Here is a 22,264-nt window from a genome sequence, read left to right as displayed (position 1 = left end):
CACTCTAAGAGAGCAACACCGGCGCTTTCCCGTGCTTTCTTCGAAATAAACCGGGAATCGGACTACAGCTGTGGTTGTTCTGATCACCGCGCACCTCGGAAATATTTTCCCCAGTATGTTTTTAAATGCAGGGAGCGTGCAGACCAAATTCAGGGTTTACAGAAAATAACACAGTTCTGCAACACGGCAACCTCTTTGTAAACAAATACAAAGAGCCAGAGGCCGACAAGCGAACAAGTCACAGCGACTCGTGATGCGAATGCGGGGCCTCGCTTGGACCCAGCAGCGCGCTGCGACGCCACCTGGCGGTCGAATCGGCTCTTTGCAGTGTTTCTGCCAGGATTGGAAACGAACAAATTCAAACCCCCAAAAAATAACTTGAAACCAACCACAAATTCAGGTCACGACAAGAGCTTTTTTCTTTGGCTAATAAAATACCACCCATGCATGTGAGTTATTTCTCTAAAAATGTCATACCCAGCCCAAAAGCAAGCTTTGTAAATGATCGCTTTTCATTAAGTATATAATGATGTAAAACCGCACAGGATATTTTTAAACATGGTAGGAAACTGCAGCGCAGCGGTTTTATTTCGGATAGCAAATGCAAGCTGCTTTGTTATAAGAACTCTTCTGCCACCTACTGGTTTAAAATTGTTTTTTATTCTCTCGGCATGGCAGGATCTGAAACTAGTAAAAAACAGGTAATGTATCACATTGCTCGCGTATATTACAGAACATCCGGCCCAGCGCTGTGTGAAAACTGAAAACCTTCTACTTGTCTCTTAGATTTGGTAAAGGAATAGGATGCATTTGTGGTTTTTGTTAAAATGTAGAGTACATTCCGTCAAAAAAAACTTTTTTGATCAAGCGATTCTTTAAATTGAGTGAAACAGGAACAGAATTGATTTCGTGTCGAGGTGAATATTTTGTTATTTTTGCTTGCCCACATAGTGAATGCATGCAAGAAAAGAACCTAAAATGTCAACAGATGGCGCTGCAAACGCGACACAGTGATTTCTGGACCCAACTTTTCGGCGACCATACGATAGGACTGTTCTGTAACCTCAAACAGCTCAGCTGCTGTTGAACCGGCAGGACCAGTCCCTTGACCCCACGGATCTCTAGGATAAAGCAAGCGATCGTTATTTAGAGTGCGCGCTTTTTGTTTTTTTTTCTTCCTTCCGAAACGACAAAAGTTTTTTTCCGCAACACAGAAACCACGGCGCGCGACACCAACCCCTGCCCCGCAGCCCTCGTGCCTGCCCACACGCACGCGCCGCGCTGCCCCGTGGGGCTCGTGTGCCGGGGGCCGAGCAGCGAGACCCCCCCCACGACACCCTCGTGAAGTGGTTCTGCTCCGTGACGCGAGGAGGTGAGCGGCTGGAGCCCCGAGCTGTCGTGCGTGTGGTGCGCCTGTCCCAGTCAGTGCGCTGGGAGCTCTCATGCTGTAGCACTGGAGCTGCAGCAATACTTTACTCAAACGTAGGTGGCGGGTGATCCCAGCAAGTCCCCTGCTCGGCCGGTCGTGTAGGTTGCCCAGAGTGTGATCGAGGGCTGGCAGCGGCGAACGGCAGAGGCGCGGTGGGCGTGCGTGGTAAGGGATATCTGCGGTAACTTAAAATAAGATCACTTCTGCTGTTCTGATGTGCCTCTAGAGTCCCGATTTACAGTTTACGCGCAGCCGTACAGTGCTGTCGTGTGAGTGACGAGAGAAGAGAAACCGTTTTGAATTCTACAACGTTTTGTTTTATAAACTCTGATAAACGAGGTTACGAGTGATGCATTTCGCGAGCCGAGCTGTGCATGAAAGCGGGTGTATTTGTTGTGTTGTGTGCCGTGGGCTTCCTGCAGTCTGCTGTGCGTCGTGTCGCAGGTGGTGAACGGTGAACAGCTTGTTAAACTGCACCCAGATCCGGCGTCTGTCGCTCGCTGTTGACTGTCCAGCGTTGCTTTTTGGCCGGTCAGGTGCGGTACATCATAACATAAAGGAAACAGCAGTGCGAAAGCGTGAGGGGTTGTAGCAGAAATGTTTGCTCCCTGTCGTGTTATCTACAGGATAGTCTTCTTCAGCCATACAAGCTCCGGAGTTCGCGTTACTGCGTGCGGTTTCCTTTTCCTCTGCGCTGCAGGGCTTCTTCTCGCGGATCGTTGTGAGTCTTGAGCTCTTCGAGTGGGTCGCTGGGCGGTTCCTGTCCCACGCACAGCCCGACGCACAGATATCTCGTGGGGAAGGTAGTCTCCAGCATCTGAGCTTCACGCTCCCAGGGAAGGCGGCGAGACGGTTCCCTGAAAGCCCCTCAGATGTTCGAAATGCAGGACTGAGACAGACACGGGCTGTGCCTGACACTGACCTGCGCTGCTGAGCTCGTCCTGTCCCGCTGGCTACTTCACGAGGTCTGCAGCAGCAGCGCACTGTACAGTAGTGATGGGGGAATGGGCCTCACACATGGCAGTTCAGATACAAAGTCAAGCCTGCAGTGGAGAGGAGAGCCCCTGGCCCCTCTAGTCGGATTGCTAGTGAGCCGCTCACTGACCCGAGTGTTGGCGGGCGCCAGGGTGCCGGGCCCAGCAGCCCACTGGCGTAGGCAGGGGCCTCCTGCTCTTGGTTTCAGGTGCACGCCCACCTGCTGTCCTCTTGTCCTCCGGTTTGTGTGCTGTGGTTAATTCGGAAGGTGTTTGCTGGGTGGGCTTTGTTGTCGCTGGAGCAGGGTTTCCCTTTCCAAGCTCGCTCTGGGGAGGCAAGTTTCACGCTGCAGGCAGGCCACTGGCTTCCCGAACGGCACCCCGCCTCATTGGGGCTGCCGGGCCTTCTCGAGTAGCGACCAGTCACGCCCGTCTCCCTGAGCTCTCGCACAGAGTGGGGCAGTCTGAGCCACACCCCTTGCTCAAGGGTACTGCAGGACAGCTCCATCACATGTTTGAACCCACAACCTTCCAGTTACGAGTCCAGAGCCCCAACCACGTCTTCACACTGCTGCCTGTGCTCCAGAATGCAAAGGCATTCCACACGATCAAGAAAGCTGTGCAGAAGGTTGTCTTGTCATCCTGCTTCCTTCTTTCCAGCGTGTAATTAACCTCTACTTTTCAACTAATGTTCCCAATTCTTATCCTTCCATATACATGTACAGTATGTGGCCTCCAGTGGGGACAAGTCAGCGCCGAGCAGTAAGAACGCGCCGGATGTCGTGATGAAGCCCACGCCGAGTCAGTCTGTGATGTGATTGCAGAAGTATTGATGACTGCACTTGCACTCTGTTGACATTGGCTGTGGAAATTGTTCCATTTTAGACATTAAAAAAACATGTGTTTGAAGATGCAGCACGTGGGTTACTTTGTCAGGAGTAGTTGGCACAGCTAGTCGAGCAGTAGCTTTGAGCTTGTGTGCCCTGTCCAGCCTGTAACTGGTTACACCCGAAGAAGGCTCCACGGCCGAAACGCTGTGTTTTCTCTCTTCTCTCTTCAGCAGGGAATAAACCTTTACTTGTTCCTTTGCAGCCTCACCTGAACTACTTCAGCCTGTAACAGACCTTCTTCCGAAGTGTTTTCCACTGACTGGAGCTTAAGCCCTGCGTGGTGTCTGTAGAAGGTGTCTGATGTGGTGATAATGAGGGAAAGTCCTAATGTCCGTTTACACACCGGGACTTTGGGAGTGGCAGTGGAATGGTGTTAAAACAGCCAGTCCATGAAGCTTCCTGATGTGTCTTGTCTTCTTTTCAGACTGCTGGTCGTATACTGCAGCTTGCCTACTGGGCCAGACACACACAAGTGTGCTGTTGATAAGAAATACTGTACACTTTAGGCATTGAAAATTCCCATTCATTTAATTAACAAGGTACTGGCCCCTGAGCCTCAGAGCTCATGACTGGGAATACTGGGATACCCGGTGGCCTGGACACTAGGAAATGGTTCAGACTGGAGCTCAGTAATAAAACCTCCGACACATGGCGGCTGTTCCTTCCTCTTCATGTCTCACGGACATGCGTTTCAAACTGAGAACAGGGGGGCAGTTCTTTACACAGAGGGTGGTGGGGGTCTAGAACATGCTCCCCAGCCATGTTGTTGAAGCCGTTAGCCTGGCTTCTTTCAAGAAGCAGCTGCTTGAGATCCCTGGACTAATCAGCTACCCGCTGCTTCATGATCTGTGTGGGCCGAGCGGCCTTGGCCTTCTGTCGTCTGTACCCGTTCTTCTGTTCCGGCGTTCACTGCCTCGGACAGCAGAGCAGGTCAGACCCAGCAGGTCTGACAGGCGGCAGTGGGTGGAGTCCGTAAAACTTTTATGTTGTGTTAATGGCACCACTAACATAGTTACAATGCACCCCCTCTCCTAAAAGAAAAGAAAAAACATTTAGAAGTCTTTTAATAGCTCTTAAAGTAGTATTCTGAATAGCGTTGGTCTCTTACAAGGAAAAAAAACAAACAGATTTTTATTTAACACAATTGTAAAAGTTTTATGAATACACTTTGTCCTCATTTCTCTTAATTGCCGATGTTGAAGTCACTGTTTACTTAGCTGGTCATAGTTGACATCTCTCCCAGGTCATTCTGAGGCGATGACTCTGCAGTCCTGACCAGCAGCTCCCTGTGGTGGATCTGGCACGGAGTGTGGAAGAGCCGAGGGAATGATATTTGGACACTCTGTGTCCAGGAATAGAAGACTGTGTCGGCGCTCCTGTGTCAGTTTGATCGAAGAGTTTGCAGAGTGTCTCAGCCTGGCATCTTCTTTCTTTGAATTTAAATGTACATGAAAGAAGACAAATGTCAAGTAAATGAATTAAAGGGGGGCCTGCACAGTAGATCATTGTTTGGGGTCCCTGCCGAGTTTCTGTTTGGGGATTTTCCAGCCTGGGCATGGTGACAGACAGATTGCCACTGAGCTGTTGCTGCACAAGGCCGAGTGTTTACAAAAAGCACACAGTCTCCCTCTTGACAGTACGTAGACATCAGATATTGTTTTAATGGTTTAAAATCAGTTCACCTGAGTTATAATTTGAGATCTGTATTTCCTGTGTTGGTGAAAGTAATGTGACATCTTATACCCGGATTCTCTCGGACTCTTTTCCTGCGTTTGTTAATGAGTTAATGTCAAGTGTATTTATTTCTGTGAAGCTGAGCTTTGCCTGGGAAACAGGAAAGAGGGTGAAGTCTATAAAAGTGCAGGCTGTGTGATGTCATGCTTGTTCCCAACCCGGAGCCAGAGAAGCAGCATCTGTGAGAGCCCCCGGGACTGGGAACGGGCTTTCACAAGCTCGCATCAGGGTGTTGACCACACCAGAGCCTGCCAATTGAAAAACACTGCAGGATTGTGTCAGATAATAGCCTGAAAGCCCAGCGAAGCTGGTCAAAACAGAGCTCAGGCTCAGGGGAGGGTGTGTTCTTGAAGCACTATGTAGAAAACTTTCGAGCGTCCTGTGAAAAGGCCAGATTTCATGCTCGACCGACCCACGAGCAGGTCTGTATCACAGCTGCTGCACTGTTCGTTTCTGCTCCAGAAAGTTCATGGCGGTGCTTCGTCCATGAGAGGCTTTAGGTTCTTTGTGACCTTCTGAGCTAAACGAAAGGTGTTGCAGTGGCAGTGTTGTGTGAACAAGCGTGAGGCAGAGAAGTGTGATCGGTTACAGCCGCAGTTCATCTTGCTGCGGTTGGTGCCGTGGATATTGGTAAGAGATGGGAGGCAGTCGGCTGCGTGCTGTGGGTGTGGTGTTTGCTAAAGATGTTTTTTTCTTCGAGATGCTTGGTGTTCAAATGAATTCCTGTGTCGATGGCCAGCAGCGCTGTCTTATTTGTGAGGGAACCGTGAAGCAGTATTCAGAAGGAAACTGCTGGAGTAAATAATGGACCAAGCGCAAAAGAGGGTGAGGAATATTTTTGGAAAGTTGTCCGTGGTCAGCAGTCGTGATGTGTTAACTCTGTTTTCTACTGGCCTGCTGCTCTCGCCAGTTGTCCTCACTGCCCGCGCTGCTGGGGGTGTCTGCTGCGTGCTGTTTGCCGGGAGAGAGTCGCGATGTCCTGCTGCACAGCAGGGGCTTCTCCACGGCACCACTGCCCGCGTCCGACTTACTACTGTCTCGGAAACAAAGGCAGAATGAAGACCTGCTGTTTACCGCCCTGGTACAATAAGTCAAGGAGCAGTTCCCTTCGGAGAGAGCTCCCTTTCCTCTCTGGCAGGAGGGGGCGCGGAGAGTGTCCTTGGGCTTCTCGCTCACTTGGCGAGAGGCGAAACAAGAGGACACGCACTTGCAGTATCTCACCCTCTTTTACAAAGGACAAAAAATCTCAAACCTGTCGACACTCGTTTGCGCTGGATGTTCATGTCCTGCTCAGTGGTATATGGGTTTTGTTCATTAGTTTTATTTATTATAGTATCATATTGCTTTTGCAGGCGGGTGATTTTGTGCTGAGGCTGAATCACATTGGTTGTAATGAGGGTGCCTGGCTCACCAGTAATTGGGAAGAAAGTGTGGGCGCTGGTTGCCAAGTGATCATTTTGTTTTTACTATCGCTGCAGAACGGGCAGAACTGTGACTGGGGAAAGATCCCCTCCTTACTGTAAAAACCATTTTCTCACTCAGAAAACTGAAGTGTGGTGAACTTTCTTGGTAAAAAGTGTTTAAAACTGCAGAGATCAGTGTCAGTATAACAGTGGTCTGCCTCAGTTCCCAGATCACTCAATTGGATGTTCTTCTGTCATACCAGTTATTGATTAAGATTGAAACCAGGACCCTGAAACACACAAACAGAAGTGAATTTGTAGAAATTAATTCTCAATAAGAGCACGATTGGAGATTAATTTTAGGATAAGGCAGCAATTAAAAGCTCAACGTCTCATTCTGACTGAACTACAGTCTCTGGAGGCGAACAGTTTGGCTGATCCTGCATGAGACGGGTTTTATTTTAAAAAGGTTAAGCTGAAAACGCCGAGTTCTGTTTATTTACTTGAGAGGGGAATCCAGTGTTTCTGCCACTGCATTCTAAAGGGACCTGCGTCTATCCCAGCAGCTCCACGTGTGACCGCTGCGTGTTCTCTGCCGCGGGGAGACGCCTGAGCCCAGGAGGCGTCTGCGGGCCCGGCTCGGAAGCAATGCCCTGCTGTAACCCACCATGACAGCTGTGGGAAGAACAGGATCTGGCACACGGAGGTCGGACTGGGTTTCCTTCAGCGATGAGCTGCCTCCGCCTGCTCGGGGACTCAAGAGAGGTAACAGTCCGGATGTCACTTTGGATATTTAAAGCCTACAAGTGCTAGAATCAAGTGTGCTCTACAGTATGGTACGGTATGTCTTCCAACTGTTTTTAAATTGGATGTGTCTGTTGCAGGCAGTTAAGAAAGTGCATGTTTTGGTTGGTTAAAAACAGTGTGCCAAGTACTCTTCAGATTCCCGTGTTCATTTACCTTGCACAGTGCATGTGCTTGGTCTCTTGAGTGTGCATGTTTACGCCACTGAAATGTGAAATTCCCTATGTCCCAGTCAGTACCTTGTCAAGTGCAGCCTTTTAGTGCAGGAACCTCAACTCCTCGTACTTATTTTTTACAGACAGATCAGGTGATACTTGTGACATCTTTGCTGTTAGTGCATTCGTAGGATCCTAGGGAGTTAATTCCCTTATGTTACCCTATAAGGTAATATAAAGATATTATTTGCCTTATATTTATAAAATACCTTGGAAGTCTGTTTTTCTTAAAATGACTGAACATGTTTTGTTGAAAAACGTTTTCCACTATTTTTGTAGTTTAAAAGATTAGGTCATAGTTCTGTCCAATCCTTTTAAACATTAATATTAAAAATTGCATGAATATATGCTGACCTTTACATTGCCGATCATGCTTTCGAGTGTAATATGAGAAACCCACATCTCCTTCAGATGGTCACCATGTCCTGCCACAGCTGGCTCCTGACCCCGCCCTCCCGGAGACCCCGGCCCCGGGCGTGGCCACAGGGGGTGTGGCCTGGCAGCCGGACCCTGCTGTGCAGAAGCATGTATGGGTCCAGTTCGAGGACAAGGCATGGAGCAGCCCGGTGCCCTGGCAGCCACAGGTACCAGGTACGACAAGGCCAAGCACTGTGGTAGTGGAATAGCTCAAGAGGCAGGTGCAGCAACATTTACAGTAACCAGGAGTGACAGTGAGGCATTTATTGTGCTTCTTGAGATATGAAATATTCTCATTTCTGTTGCGTCTTTTCCCCCCAGAATAAAATCACTGTTAATGAAACAGCTGAGAGGTTTATACAGAATTGTCCAGATTTTAATTGGATGGATTAAAAATGGTATTCATTCATTTCATTGAATGCATTTAACATCAACTTACATATTTAATTGTCTTTGGTCGGTGAAAGCATCCAACAAAACAAGTGAATCTTTCTTCTTTTGCACTTTAATACCACTGGAGTGTTTTCCTCTGTTATCTTAGAACTTTATTTCCTACGTGACAGACTTACCGTACTTGTTACAACTGTAACGTATAGAGCTGTGAACCAGATTTGTTTGTTTTTGTAGAGACCACCACTCTTTACTCTGAATAATTAGATTTCGTTCTGCACTGTTTTCAATGCTTTCTGCCCTGCTGTTGTTCGTTCCAAAGGCAGCAGGGCTGAGTCGTCCCGGGAATGCAGGAGAGAAGGGCAGTCCTGCTCTCTGCAGCCTCAGGGGATTTTAATGCAGGTAGAAACAAAGCCGAGTCCCTTTCCCATGGTTGTGCGCTGGGCCGCTGGCAGCCTCCACATTGTGTGAGCGCAGGGAAACTATTTTCATGTAAATGGAAGCAGAAGAAGCCCAAGGAGCTCTTGAACTGTATAGAAAAGTGCAGCTCATCGCCATTAGAGAGACAGGATTCCAGCCACACGAGCTGATCTTCTGGGTTTTACTGGTACAGATGCACAGATAAAGCAAAACCCCAATTACAGTGTTTCCTCTTGGGAAAAATCCCAACTAACATAGACAAGAAAGGGTCTACATAAGTGGGTAAATGAGTGGAGGCCATCAGCACATCTAGCCCATTTATTTAGTTGCTAGTAGCTAATTGATGCTGAGTTTTAATCGAAACGTGTGCCAGGAATGCACTTGGACTTTAGTTTTTGAAATGTGAAGTGTTTCTGACCCTGAGGCTGTACCGGTTTCCCGTGCTATAAATTTCACTCAGAAGTCGTCTGTCTTGCATAACTGAACGTATGAGATTACCTAATGATTTAAACAGGGCCTGTAATACAGTATAGGCTACGTTATGTGGGGTAGAAGACAGTGTTAAAGTTACTTACCCAGATTAGAGTAGACAGGCACCCAGGGGCAGTGAGGCTGGTGTTTTTTCTCTGTAATCTCTTGTTTGTGGATTTCCTCTCTGCCCCTAATGAAACCTTCAGCTATGCAACTATACATGTATGTCACTTGAGTTATCGTTCACTGGGGCTTAATATTTGATGAGGAATCGTCAGGTTGCGATTTATAGTATCACATCTCTTTAGTGATGCTGTCTTGCATCTGCAAGGACTAAATATTAAAAATATTTAACAAAATGGTTGAGCAAAACATTTCTAGAGAAAATGAGCTACACTGGACTTGAAATATTATATGGAAGTGAGATTGGTGACTTATTATATTTCTTTTGCACCTTTATCAAACTTTGATATGAAATCGTTCATTCCCATTTGGTATTCTGCGCCCTGGGAAATACCAGATAACAGCATTTGGTAAATAGGTGTGAGAATTACAAGTATCTGAAATGAATGTTTGTACTTTGGTGTCTCCACAATTGTAATTAACATGAAGTTTGTGTTACTGTATTAGGTTACTGCATGATGTAGTCCTCAATGTTAAGACGATATAAAAACTCTGCTAAAAGACATTTAAGACTGGTTGCCAAAGGCAGTGTGCTGAGCAGTCTGCAGGGTTACTGTGGCTTAAGATGTGAGAAACCTATTGTTAAGGAGAAAAGATGTTGTCATGGTGATTTAAATAAATTACCTGTGTTGTTTAATTTGCTGATGAGCTCTGAGCTGGTTTAGTGTTTGCACTGGGAGATTGCGCAGTAAGTGGAATGGCACACAGATGCATTAAATCCTGATTTAATTATGTGAGGAAAAATGCTTTTTTGTGTTCTATTAAAGTGGATTGAGAAGAAAACAAAAACACTATAAGACATATTACTGTTTGCATATACACTGCTGTGCGAAGGTTTTAGGAGATTTGATGTTCTACTCTGCTTCCTTATTTATGCATTAACAGTCCTGTTGTGATCTACTGGAAATGTGGTCTCTGACAGTTATTCCTAAAATCTGTATTTTGTTGTACAAAAAGAAGCCTTTTTGCTTTAAGGGTAAGAGAGGATGCAAAGATGTTAATAACAAACAGCTGATAATGAATCAAACCAATCTGACAGGTAAAAGTGATGGATTGACTGTTACAGCACTATATTGTCAAGCGTACCTTGAGTTGCGATCAGGTTTTTGAACATCTGATCAATGCGAGTGAAAGATGCTAAGTGACAAGCTTGGCTTCTTCCTTCCCAGACTAAGCTGTATTAATAAGTCTGAATTGATACAGTAGTAGAGAAGTCAGGTATTCATGCTCAGAACACACATATATTGATTGTGTTTATGATGTCTCAGATCTTTGCACAGCAGCTCAGTCTGACGAGATGATATATTCTTAGGATTGCACTGTAAATTCGATACACATGCCATTGCCGTGAAGACAGAACTGGAATGGAGGTCGGACGTGTTTCGCTTACCCATTTTTTGTCTGTTTTGCTAGATTGTACATTAACATGGGTATTTTCACCTTTTGCTCCACAGCAAAATGTGCTGTCGCAGTTACTACACGTATGTGTTAGTTTAAAGTTGTCATCCTAGGAGAGGTTGGAGGATGAAATTGGATGATTTTAGTGTTGCACTTTAAACATGTGAATAGCCCCCCAGGTTTATGATGATACTTCACTCACTGCTCACAGAACAGTGCATACAGTATGTATATAATGGCTGATATTGACACAGAAGTCATACAAATGTGTTCCAAATCATTGAACTTTCCCTTGTGACAAGCCTATACTGTTATTGCCAGGAGTATGTGATATTTCTCATACCAAAAATAGACATTTCCCATCATCGCATTACACTCACCTTCGGTGTGGTCAGAGGGGACAGGGGAGTTCTGCTGGCATTGCCTTCCTCTGTGATGATGTTACTGTTAAGCCAGTAGAGACCCGTTTATAAATCTGGAAAAGAAAAGACCTCTGGACAGCATGGTCTATGACTAACCCTCCTGGACTTTTATTTCGAATTAAAAGGCACATTTGTTGTATGTTGTGCATTACAATGCAACTCAGGTTCACAGTGCGCAGTGCGCAGGATGAGTCTAAGCGTCGTGCGTCCCCTGTGTGGTGAGCTCTGAGCGGCTGGGTCTCAGCACTGCTCCCCAGACTGCGTGGAGCGTGTATGGAAGGGGTCCCTGCAATGACCACCTGTAGCGACAGATGTGGGTTGTTACTGATCCAGTGGAGCAGAGGGCGGCTCGCCCCATTCCCTTCCTTCATAGCCTTCACCCACAGCTTGGTGTGACGCCTTCTCTGCTGGTCCTTGTGCCAGTGGAGAAACGAGCAGGTGTAGCGGAGCTCGTTCGGATGCGGTGATGTCATCACCCTCCCTGCGTGTAGCAGGGACCTCAGCTGCCTGGGCTGGGGGAGGTCTCCTTTAGCTCATGCGGCTGGTTCCTTGTTGTGTTACGCCGGAGACCCGGGTTCGCGCCCCAGGTGCTGCGGGACGAAACGGGCGGCGGAGGGCACGAGCCCGCGCGGAACCGCGACGGTCACACAGGAAACGACGACGAGGAGAAGGCCTGTCCCAAAGGCAATGAAGCAGGTGGTACACCAGCCGAAACAAAATGAAAATGTGACATGAATGCATGTTGTCGCTTGGTTTAGCTTCTCTGTATGACACTGAGGGGCATGGTAAACTCTGCTGGAGTGCAGCACGATGTCCGCCATGAATGCAGGCCGCACTCTCACTGAGGGTGTGGGCCAGCTGCCACAGGCGCTCTGTCACTTCTCGCAGCACAGGAGTTTCCTCTTTGCTGCTAACGTATGAAACCGGAGGAGATGTTCCGGAAGCAAACAGATTTGAATCCAAGGTCTTACCTTCTGGAACCTCTGCACGGTACAGGCCTTACAGGACTGCTGTAACCAGGACGACTCTGGTGTGTTACGGTGAGACCCCTCATTATAGTCTAGGTTTTTAGATTTCAGATAAACATTGCAGGACTTACCAACGGGACTAGTCATTTCGGAATAGTTGAGGGTATAAGAAGAATCGTTCTTTAAACGGGACCCGCGCCTTCTGCTTGGAATGTGCCTGCTTTAAACCTGCTGCCGCTTGGGAACATGGGACCCGAAGGGGCGTCTTTCAAATGCTGGAGGGAATGATGGGAAACGGCACATTACATTAGTGTGCAGCACAAAGGGGAGAGCTCTCTGCCTGTGACATAGTTCTGCATGAAACTTGTTTGCCTTAGTGTGAGGACTCCTAAGCGAGTCCGATGTGTATTGTTTTTACCCAAGCGCTGTCATCCATGAGATTTCACACTTCGGTCGAAAAGAAATGACACCAGCTCTCCTCGTGTCGTCTGTCTCTGCCCGGGAAGAGGGCGCCGTGCTGACAGGCCGAACTGGTGTTTTCCAGGCTCCTCCGCGGCAGAGCCCAGCCGGAACCCGTGCTCCTCCGCCAGTTTCTGGAGCGCTGCTTCCTCCTCTGACAGCAGCCCGACGACGCGCTCCGAGGAGCCTGGCTGTCCGAGCGCAGGGGCCTCCTGCGCTGACCTGTCCTCGCTCCTGGAGGACGCCCACAGCGGGGCCGTGTCCCGGGCCCACTCCTCCAGTAAGTATAGCGGGACTCCGCCAGGCCGTGTGGGGGGTCATGGGAAAAGACACACCAGATAGCCAGCATCCAGATCACCCCGCAGCTCCCAGCTGGCAGCCCGCTGGAGCTCAGCAGTGTGAACCTGGCCAGGACCTGGAGGAGAGACTCCTGGGAAAGCTCAGGTTGCTGCCGGGAGAGGGGTTAATTGGGTCAGTAGGGGGCACTCACCCTGCGGTTTGCTGACCTAACTCCCCACTGAGAGCTGGTGTGTGGGGAGTGTACTGCCACCTGGTGGGGCTGCACACTGGTGGTGGTGGAGGGGAGTCCCCATTACCTGTAAAGCGCTTTGAGTGGAGTGTCCAGAAAAGCGCTATATAATTGTAAGGAATTTATTATTATTATTATTATTATTATTATTATTATTACTTGCTCCTTACCTTGATGATGGACCGTCACATCTGATGGCAAGACTGTGCAACCAGAGGATGTGTGAAAGACATGACTGAACAAACCCATTCTGCACTTCTGGTTGTTAGACCCAAGTAACTTCAGCATAACTTATCTATATGTGCTGCCTCTTTCAAATTTACTTTGCGCAGTGAGTCAGAGGGATGTCAGTCACTCCCTGCCCAGATAAAGTGACATGCAGTATTTACACAAGAGGGTGGTAGGGGGGTAGTCAGGATTGACAGGGTTGTCACAGGGCTGGGAAAACCGAGCTGGCTGTGCTCACATTTTCACCTCTCTCTTGCCTCAGTCTAATTGAAGTTTCATACTGAAGTCTGCAGCTTTTTGTGCGCCTTCATTAATTTTGTGTTTTTCGGTATTGCTATGTTACCCACTTTAATAGCTAAAATTTGAAAACAATTCATCGATCCAGCAGGAAATACAGACGCGGCAGATTTACTTCACAATTCATACCAGCAAAAAAATCGACCAGTTAGTACTTATCCTTCAGTTTCTTTATTACCACTCGTGTTTTGACGCTGACAGTTCCATGGAGATGAGATTAGTTGTAAGGCAGTTTGACAGTCTTAACTGATTTGTGTGCATTGAGCGAAGTGGTTTTCCAGATTAGTGATAGGAAAAGGAATATTCTTGTAAAACTGGGGCTCTGTTATTTGTCCCGGGTAGGATTTTCAGGCGTGGGGAATGAAGTCTGTGTGGTGAAGCCAGGAACAGGCCCTGGTCACGTCACTTGATTCTGCAGTTGCAGGACACACGTGTGCTTTGAGGTGCACATGCAGGGCATTCCCTGGGGATCTGTGTGCGTGTGCTGAGCTATCTGTCATGTCACGGCATGGTGGGCAGAGCTTGTCAGAGCCCGAGCTGCGTGCCGTGTGACCGGTGTGTCACACTGTAACAGACTGTCTCACTTCCCTTCTAGCTGCTGGGCTGCACTTCTGTTGGGAGATTTCAGGGCCTTTCGTTTCCTGGCCGATGGTTCTGCCCTGTAAGGCGTAGGAATAAAAGCCGTAAGATCGGTACTGCTGACTCAAACTGCCTGCATACAAGGACGGGAATTTTGTACAGCCAGTAAAACAGCTTTTGTTTTGTCTATGTTTTCAAAACAGAATTCAGAAGGTGTTGGACAGCAGTTAGAATTCATCGTTTTATCACGTATCTTATTCGGAACATCTAGTGAACAACAGTTCATTTTCCCTGAAACGCTGCTGGGGTCATGCACAGGTTGCAGTCAGTTTGTCTAGGGCGGACTCTCTTAACGAGCTCGTGGACAAAGCATAAATAGACCTTGATTGATTGGCGAGTCGAACCTGCTGTGTCTTCCTCAAGGACAGGACCATGTGCAATGGTTTTGCTCTCTCCAGGTGCTGTGTGTGGGGAGGCTTTCTTTCTGCAGCCAATGGATTGTTTCTGATCAGGGCTGCTGTGTGTCTGTTACAGTATGTGGTCTGTATAATGGGCTGAGTTTATTTATCAAATGCACAACAATACAGCATACAGCAGTAGTTGCTGGCAATGAAATGTCTTTTCTACGAGCTCACTGGGGGGTTACAAAATAAGGTTACATAATCATAGATAATAATGCAATAGAAATTGAATAAAATAAACTCAGACAAACTCAGACTGCCATTGCCTCTTGGAAAATAGTACGTTCTGGTTTGGACTAAAACTCTGTAGCTTAGTGGAGCCTTGGCACAGATAAGGAATGTTCAAGGTAGTTAGAACTTGGAGAGCTGCCCCTGTTGAAACCCATTAGACACTATCTCATTCTGTGGTCTTCAGCTGCTATCTGCTTCCAAGGGTACTCTGTAATTTCTTCACATAAAAGGACTATTTTCACATTCTAATGATTATGTTTTAAGTCACATAAATATATTATGCATGCTGTCCTCTTCCATAATATCTTTTTAACTACATCAGCAGTGTGAAAGCAGGAATATTGCTGATGTCTAGTGTGGGGTTTAAATGAGGAGTGTCTGTTCTTAATAAAAAAATAAACCTGCACTGGTTCTGAAACACTGTTATTAAAACTAATCTGTTTTTCAGGAAAGTCTTAAAGGCAATCATTTACTGAAGTGGCTTTCTTGTTGATTTACTCCTAAAACATATAGTTACATTTGTTACATTTTTTTTAATATAGTAACAAATTCAAAAGATGGCCACTGTGTTTTTTGAGAGAGTTGCTGCATGTTTAGTTGTGGAAGGCGAATGAAGTCCAAGGCAGAGTTTGTGCTATTCCAGAGAAAAGATCTGTCTCTTCAGATGTTCCAGCGCCGTTCATGCGGTGCTAATTGTGAGGGAGGACTGACAAACAGAATAGAGTCTTTAAGGCTGTGAGAGCCCAGACTGGCCAGCTCTGCAGCACAGCCCTCTGACGGACGCTGCAGCTGTGTTGGGGAACAGAGTCTGCAGTCTGAAACCTGAAAGCAGAACTAATGCAGTAAACAGGTGGGGGCTCATTTCACTGACAGGGATTAGATTTGTAAGCTAGAGCTGGTCGAGGGTGACTGGACAAGTTGTAGCAAGACATCTTGACAACAACACCCGTGCTTTGTCAGCATTTTAATACCTTTGGTTTCCTTGCTAATGTCTGACCACAGCAATGTATTTAAAATGCGTTACACTATGTGGTCTAAAACGCCGACAAAAAAAACAAATGCTAAGACCAAGCAAGCAAAGGTTTAATATCCAGACATAAAGGTAAAGTGAAAATCTAGAAACTAATTGAAAATGGGTTGTTAGAATGTACCTGGTGCATTATATGTATTTCATAACAAATGAAAATTACCTTTTGCATGGCTCCTAACGCCCCAGGCACCCTGTACCATCCCCATCTGCGCTCACATTCTGCTCCTGTGAAAGCTTGTTTCGGGATGAATGACTACACTCTTCCCAGGTTCGAACAGGCCTTTGTTGAAAGTCATAATATTGCTTTAGTGTGTGTCAAGACAGTAGATCTGGGGGGTTTAGTAATCTTGGTTTTCCTGGAAAGTCGTTGCTGTAATGTTCGGTTTCCAGTCCAGAATGTTCAGCAGTTAGCTTTGAAGACAGACATCGTCTTACAGGAAGGTTAAGAGGTTTGTTGCCTTTCAGTCAGAGCTGGATAAAATTCGGCAGACCCTGATGGGCACGCTAGGGATTTTTATTTCTGTACTTTTTGTGTCTTACCACTCCTCCAGTGGTGAAAGAAAGGTCTCCTTCCTGTCGGAACAATAGGATCCTGTCTCTACCTTGTTCTGTGATTGATGTCTCCTGTTGAACAAAGGGCTCCTCCACAGAAATTCAAGCTGGCGCGAAGCTGGTGAGGTTTCAGAAGGGGGATGCTTTACAGCACAGGGAAAGTCTTCTTTGAAAGCAGCTGTCAAAAGAAGGCAGAGTACTGTGAGACAAAAGAAGCGTATTCAATCTTTCAAATTACTTTTAGTCTGTTAAATGGAGAAAGAATGCTGTTGTTGCCTATCCCCCAGGGTAAAAAAGATGTAAGGGAATTGCAGTTCATCTAAATAATGTTTTAGATTTTAATACTGCTGACTGTTGCTACTGCAGCTGATTCACATTCTTAAAATATTCAGTGAGGAGTGTGTATCGACAGCTTACTTAACCACATTCGCATTTGGTTCTGTGTCTTCAGAGGCAGTTTGGGGTTTTGTCATGGCCTCTGCACAGCAGAGACAATCCCCCAGTGTAATGTGGACTCACCACTTTGCGGTACATCTGTCCTTAAAGCTCGCCTTGACAGGCTGACTCGGTTGCACTACATCGTGGATACTCTCTCTCGGCATCGGTAATCTGAGGCAGGTTGTCTCGGCAGCCAAGAGGATGAACTCTCTGCTGCCTGTTTTCCATAAATTCAGCCATCAAATGTTACTCATGTTACAGTGCCCTGTCATGTTTGTGCTTTTTATGTACTTCAGTTTTGACTGTCTTTAGCATTACAAAACAGTGAATGATCAGTAGATGCACTCGATATTTTTCAGTTCTACTTAGATTTAATTAACACCTCAACATGTAAAATTAGTTGACATAAAAACAGCTTATTAAAGAGTTATCTTCTCGACCTGGATGTATAGTAAGTTCCTACTAATATACGTTAATCTTAAAAAAATACATGAAATAGCCACTCATTTGTGAGTGATAACAGGAGGCCACTTCACCTTGTGAATTGTGACTATTGCTGACCATGATACAGTGCTGGAAGTACAGAAGGTGAAATAACACTTTATAAACCTTTTCCCAACAGTTGGCTGAAACTGTACTTGTAATTGTAATGTTCCAGAAAGACAGCTGCAGTGACTGTACTGATATGAGTGAACTTATTGTGAAACAATACACTGTACTCTGTGTATGCAGTGTAGGTGTGCATTCACAGCTCATTTTGTCCTCATCAATGGAGAAGGCACTATACCTTCAAAGTGAAAGTAAAGGCGAGCTCAAGGAAGTTGAATCATTCCTCAGAAAGTCTCTTTCTGTGTGTCTTTAGTCACTCCCAGCACTGTCTGCTCATTGTCTATGACTGCTCCGCGACCCGACACACACACATCTCCCCCTCTCTGTTCCTGGGTGTGTCGGATCTGCCGTGTGTGCTAACCTGCAGAGTGCAGGATCAGCCCTTCCCTCTCAGACAAGCAGCCACAAGTTCCTCTCAAGTGTGCACAGTGCCTACTTCATCACATGACACACTGCTGCACCATGGAGCTGGGGCTTATTTCTTAGGCACTCAGACTCCACAATCCGCCGGGCTTGGGGCCTCATTCCTTGCTGGTAAGTTTCCATTTTCCTTCCAGCTCCTCTGAAAAATCACTGCGCCTGTGGTTCCTAGAGTGGCACACTGTCCTGATTTTGAACACCGAGCTCTTTAGGTCCCTGAGGGGCTCCCCTGGCTTGTGGAACTTGTAATGTGATCTGTGCTCTCCTCGAGGGCTGTGCCGGTTCCATCGGAGGCTGTGCCTGGCAGCAGGGGCCGAAGTCCACCCCGCGGGATGTCATGACTTTGTCTGGGGTAGACTGCGGATCAGAGCAGAGCAGAGAGAACGAAGAAGCGCAGAGCAGCTGTCATGCCCTTTCTTATCTGTATTTCTGAATCCTCTTCTTTGCAAGAGCTAATTAAGCCATATAATTAATCAATGTTATTCATTAATTCCTTTGCTGACAACAAAGGTCTTTTTTCCTAAGTTTTACCAGGCTGTGAAATGTACATTTATTAATGAAATCAATGCATTTTCTATTCTGTGAGGGTTTTCTTTTTGATTTAGGACAGTGTGTGTTTTTTTGTTACTTTTTTTTGCTAATGTAAAGCACGAGTTTCCCAGCATTTTTAATTTTTGGAGAGATCATCCAAGTGCCCAAAAAAAAGTGCACCAGGGCCTCTGTTGGACAAAAACACAATAACAGTCCTTGCAGAAATACAAGTGGTCCCTGCGAGAGACCAAAAAAGTTTCTCAATGGGTTGCATACCAGTTCAGAGCAAATCTTTGTTCACATAGCTTTTAATGCTCGACACTAATTAAATTGTGAGACTTGTTTAACATTTTTGGTATGAAGCATAGCTTTATGTTAATGCTTTGTAACATTTGGCAAGCAAGGTCTAAATGAGCTGTGGAATGCAGGAGCTTAGCAACGGGTTAAGACTTTAAATTGAGCGTTTGTGGCTTGACTGAACTGGACCCTTGTGAGAACCAGCCCCCTCCTGTCACCCAGCCATCACAGAGAGTTCATGGAGGCAGCAGAATTGATGCAACAAGTTTGAACCCATTTCAAGATAAAAACAAGCTAGATAGAGCAGACACTGTTTGTGTTCGGTTTTATCAATTCTACATTTTAGGTGGCTTTGTGTCTGAAGCTCTTCAAACTTCCGGGTTATTGCCTTTCATGTCGATATGATCCTGGGGCATGAAGCAACATGCAGACATGTTTCTTGTGTAGCTGATTAAGCAGCCGCCTGTGCCGTATGTGGCAAAAATATCTGTGTATCTGAGTATCTGTGGAAAGAGAGGAAGTATCTCAGTATTATGCAATAGAATTAAAAATACAGTGAACTGACAATCCAGTGAGCCATTCTTCAGTTTCTTCCAAGCCTCTGAGCCTCGACAGCAACATTTTGTTTTCTGTATTTTCATTAACATTTAAAGCGTCACAAACCCAGTAGAAGCACGAAGCAGGTGTGAGTCAGAGGTCATGCTGTCCTAGCACTGGAGCTGCTGAAAGAACTGGCTGAACAGCCAATCAAAAGTCAGACCAGAAACCACTCAGAAGAATGCAGTGCCACACAGGATCTGTTCTGTTTGTTTTCTGGTCTGCGCTTTGGAATATATTGGTTGAAAGTATTATCTTGTGCAAAACAATAATGATTAGTCTTGCGTATTTGTATTAATTTGTCCCGATGTGGAATAGAATAGAATTTCTACATCAAATGTACAGGATTAGAATGCTTATTTTTTATCATTTGTAATTACATCATTTTAGAAGTACATCATCTGTAATTTAATTTGTGAAAAGGTTAAATAGCCATTAATAATACTGAATTGTTCTTTGTCAGTAATATATCTACACATTTTTAAATATATTAAATATCATGCATTCTTGCCTTTCTGCGGAACCTTAGGAGGACGTACGTTAATACTGTACAACAAAACGAAAAAACTCAAAGGAATTTGAAACTGACGGTGGTGCTGCAGCATTAGATGATGTATCCGTGTTTCAGGGAGATATCAGACAGCCCACCCAGCAGGATTATTCTTCCTGTTTGTTTCTTTATCAAACAGAAATACCTGTTGAATGTCCCATGACTGTCTGTTTATTTATTAGGGTCAGAAGCACTGAGATGTGGTGGGAGGGGGGAACGAGCTTGCCCAGCCATGCTTTTGATTCCGATATCCTGGCCTCTTTCAAGACACAGCTGTTGTGTTAGAGATCCTGTGATCAGTTAACCGCCAGCAACCAAACAGGCTCCAGGGACTGAACTGCTTCCTCTCACTGGCAGCCCTTCTAACGGTCTGTGTCTCTGTCTGTGTTTCTCAGACTCTTCTGTCTGTCAAGAAGATGAATATATAGCCATGGATGCCGTCAGCTTGCGCCCCACCCACAAACAAACGAGCAGCCGAACGGGGACAACAACCGCTCGCTTTGGCAGCTGGGTGACCTTCGACGACGATGGAGGCGACTTGGGAAGCCCTGGGACGTCGTCTCTGAGAGCGAACAGTCTCGACCAGTTTCCGCCGCAGGACGCCAACAGCAACGTCGTCGCCCAAGGGGAGCGACACGGGGAAAGGGAGGGGAAGGGAGGTTTGCTGGGCGTGTCACCGGCCAAGACCAATCACGGGTTTAGCATGGAGAGCCCGCGGTTCAGTAGCAGCACTCCATCCCGAAAGAAAAACCCCTTCCTGGATGACGATCTGGCCGATGTTCAGCCGTCTCCCATCAACCCTTTCAGCGCTTATTTTGATAAAAGTGAGGCACCGCAGAGTAATGGATCGCGTCCGGAGAGTTCTCACTCTTTTTCATTCAGCTCCCCTTTCTTCACCGACAGCGCTGGCCCCAGCAGGGAATCCATCTTCCTCTTCACGCCTGGTTTTGATGCCAGCGGTGAAGATGTGTTCAGTAGCGCTCCTCAGAACGAGGCCCTGGAAAATCTCAAGCAGCTGCGGATTGCAGACCCAGACCCGCTGGGCAGTCCCACCTTGCCTGATGACCCCATAGATGAGGAGGAAGAGGAGGATCTCCCCTTCCTGCCTTCCTACGTGAAGCACAGGGATGGCTGGCCAATGATGTTGAGGATACCTGAAAAGAAAAACATCATGTCCTCTCGGCACTGGGGGCCCATTTTCGTGAAGGTGACAGAAACCGGGTGCTTACAGCTCTTCTATGAAAAGGGACTGGAGAAGCCCTTTAAGGAGCTTCAGCTGGACAGCAGCCATGAACTTTCAGCAGCTAAGCTTCAGAACTACGACGAGAATGGTAGAGTTCATACCGTTAGTGTCGACCATGTCGTTTATAAGGAAAGACGGAAAATCCAGCCAAAGGTGGCTGTAGTTCATGCACCTATAAAGGAACAGTTGATCAAGCTTGGAACAACAAATTATGAAGACTTTCTGAGCTTCATGTATGTGGTTCAGGACAGGCTGATGCAGCTGCCAGTGGAAATGGACATGGTTTGCTCCAACACATCTTATTCTGAGGAGGAGATACTGGTGGACGTCAGCGACGAGTTTCATGGAGTTGTGTCCAAAGGGGACAACAGAATATTGCAGCAGTTGGTGGTGACCCACGTTCACGTTTTAGCCTTTATTTCTGGGTCACCGTTGTGCAAGATAGGCTTCAACGATATCCAAGTGAAAGGAAATGAAATTGTGTCCAGGCACGACATCATTCCGAACAGCACAACCAGGTGGATTAAGCTCCGAGACTGTCAGTTTCATCAATCGGCAGACGAGAAGGGATTTACAAACTCGAGGATGATTTTCTTTACTCCCCCGAGTGGGTGTAGGTTTGAGCTGATGCGTTTCAGGACGGCCTTTGCTGAGAAAATGCTGCCCTTCACCGTGAGAACTGTAGCCACCATCAAGGGGGCCGAGGTGGAGGTGCAGTCCTGGCTAGTGATGTCATCAGGGTTTTCATCCAATCGGGATCCCCTGTCACAGATCCCGTGTGAAAATGTCATGATCCGTTATCCTGTCCCCTTGACCTGGGCAAAAAACTTCCGGAGAGACAGTGTGATGGGAGAGAAGTCCTTGAAAGCCAGGATTAATAAAAGTGCCAGCTTTGGTTCCATGAGTTCTTCTGGATCAGAGCCAGTGATGAGGGTCACTCTGGGGACCGCCAAATATGAGCACGCCTTCAAGTCTGTAGTATGGAGAATAAACAGACTCCCGGACAAAAATTCAGGTAGGAATCGCCTATAACTTCATATTGGTTGCACAAGCTCAGGTTCTTAAAGCCCTGTGCTTGGCGATTTTATTTTTTTT

General features: G+C 46.6%; 1 protein-coding gene across 5 annotated transcripts in view; it reads left to right on the top strand.

Moving 5' to 3' along the window:
* The first annotated feature begins 597 nt into the window (after window positions 1-597).
* Window positions 598-22,264, top strand: part of ston2 (stonin 2) — a 28,809-nt gene continuing 7,142 nt past the window's right edge. The window contains exons 1-5 of one of the 5 annotated variants that reach the window (XM_088925375.1): window positions 598-1,482; window positions 6,997-7,195; window positions 7,861-8,040; window positions 12,663-12,857; window positions 20,322-22,184. In XM_088925375.1, the coding sequence (XP_088781501.1) occupies window positions 7,099-7,195; window positions 7,861-8,040; window positions 12,663-12,857; window positions 20,322-22,184 (2,335 nt within the window). In that variant the 5' untranslated portion in view covers window positions 598-1,482; window positions 6,997-7,098. Of the gene's footprint in view, window positions 1,595-4,978; window positions 5,853-6,993; window positions 7,196-7,860; window positions 8,041-12,662; window positions 12,858-17,945; window positions 18,066-20,321; window positions 22,185-22,264 lie in introns of those variants that run through there. The other 4 variants (XM_088925373.1, XM_088925374.1, XM_088925376.1 and 1 more) reach the window with 4 other exon arrangements.

Source organism: Atractosteus spatula, chromosome 9 (assembly GCF_055471065.1).
Source record: "Atractosteus spatula isolate fAtrSpa1 chromosome 9, fAtrSpa1.hap1, whole genome shotgun sequence".
Lineage (NCBI taxonomy): Eukaryota > Metazoa > Chordata > Actinopteri > Semionotiformes > Lepisosteidae > Atractosteus > Atractosteus spatula.
This window is presented reverse-complemented; position numbering and strand designations above follow the sequence as displayed.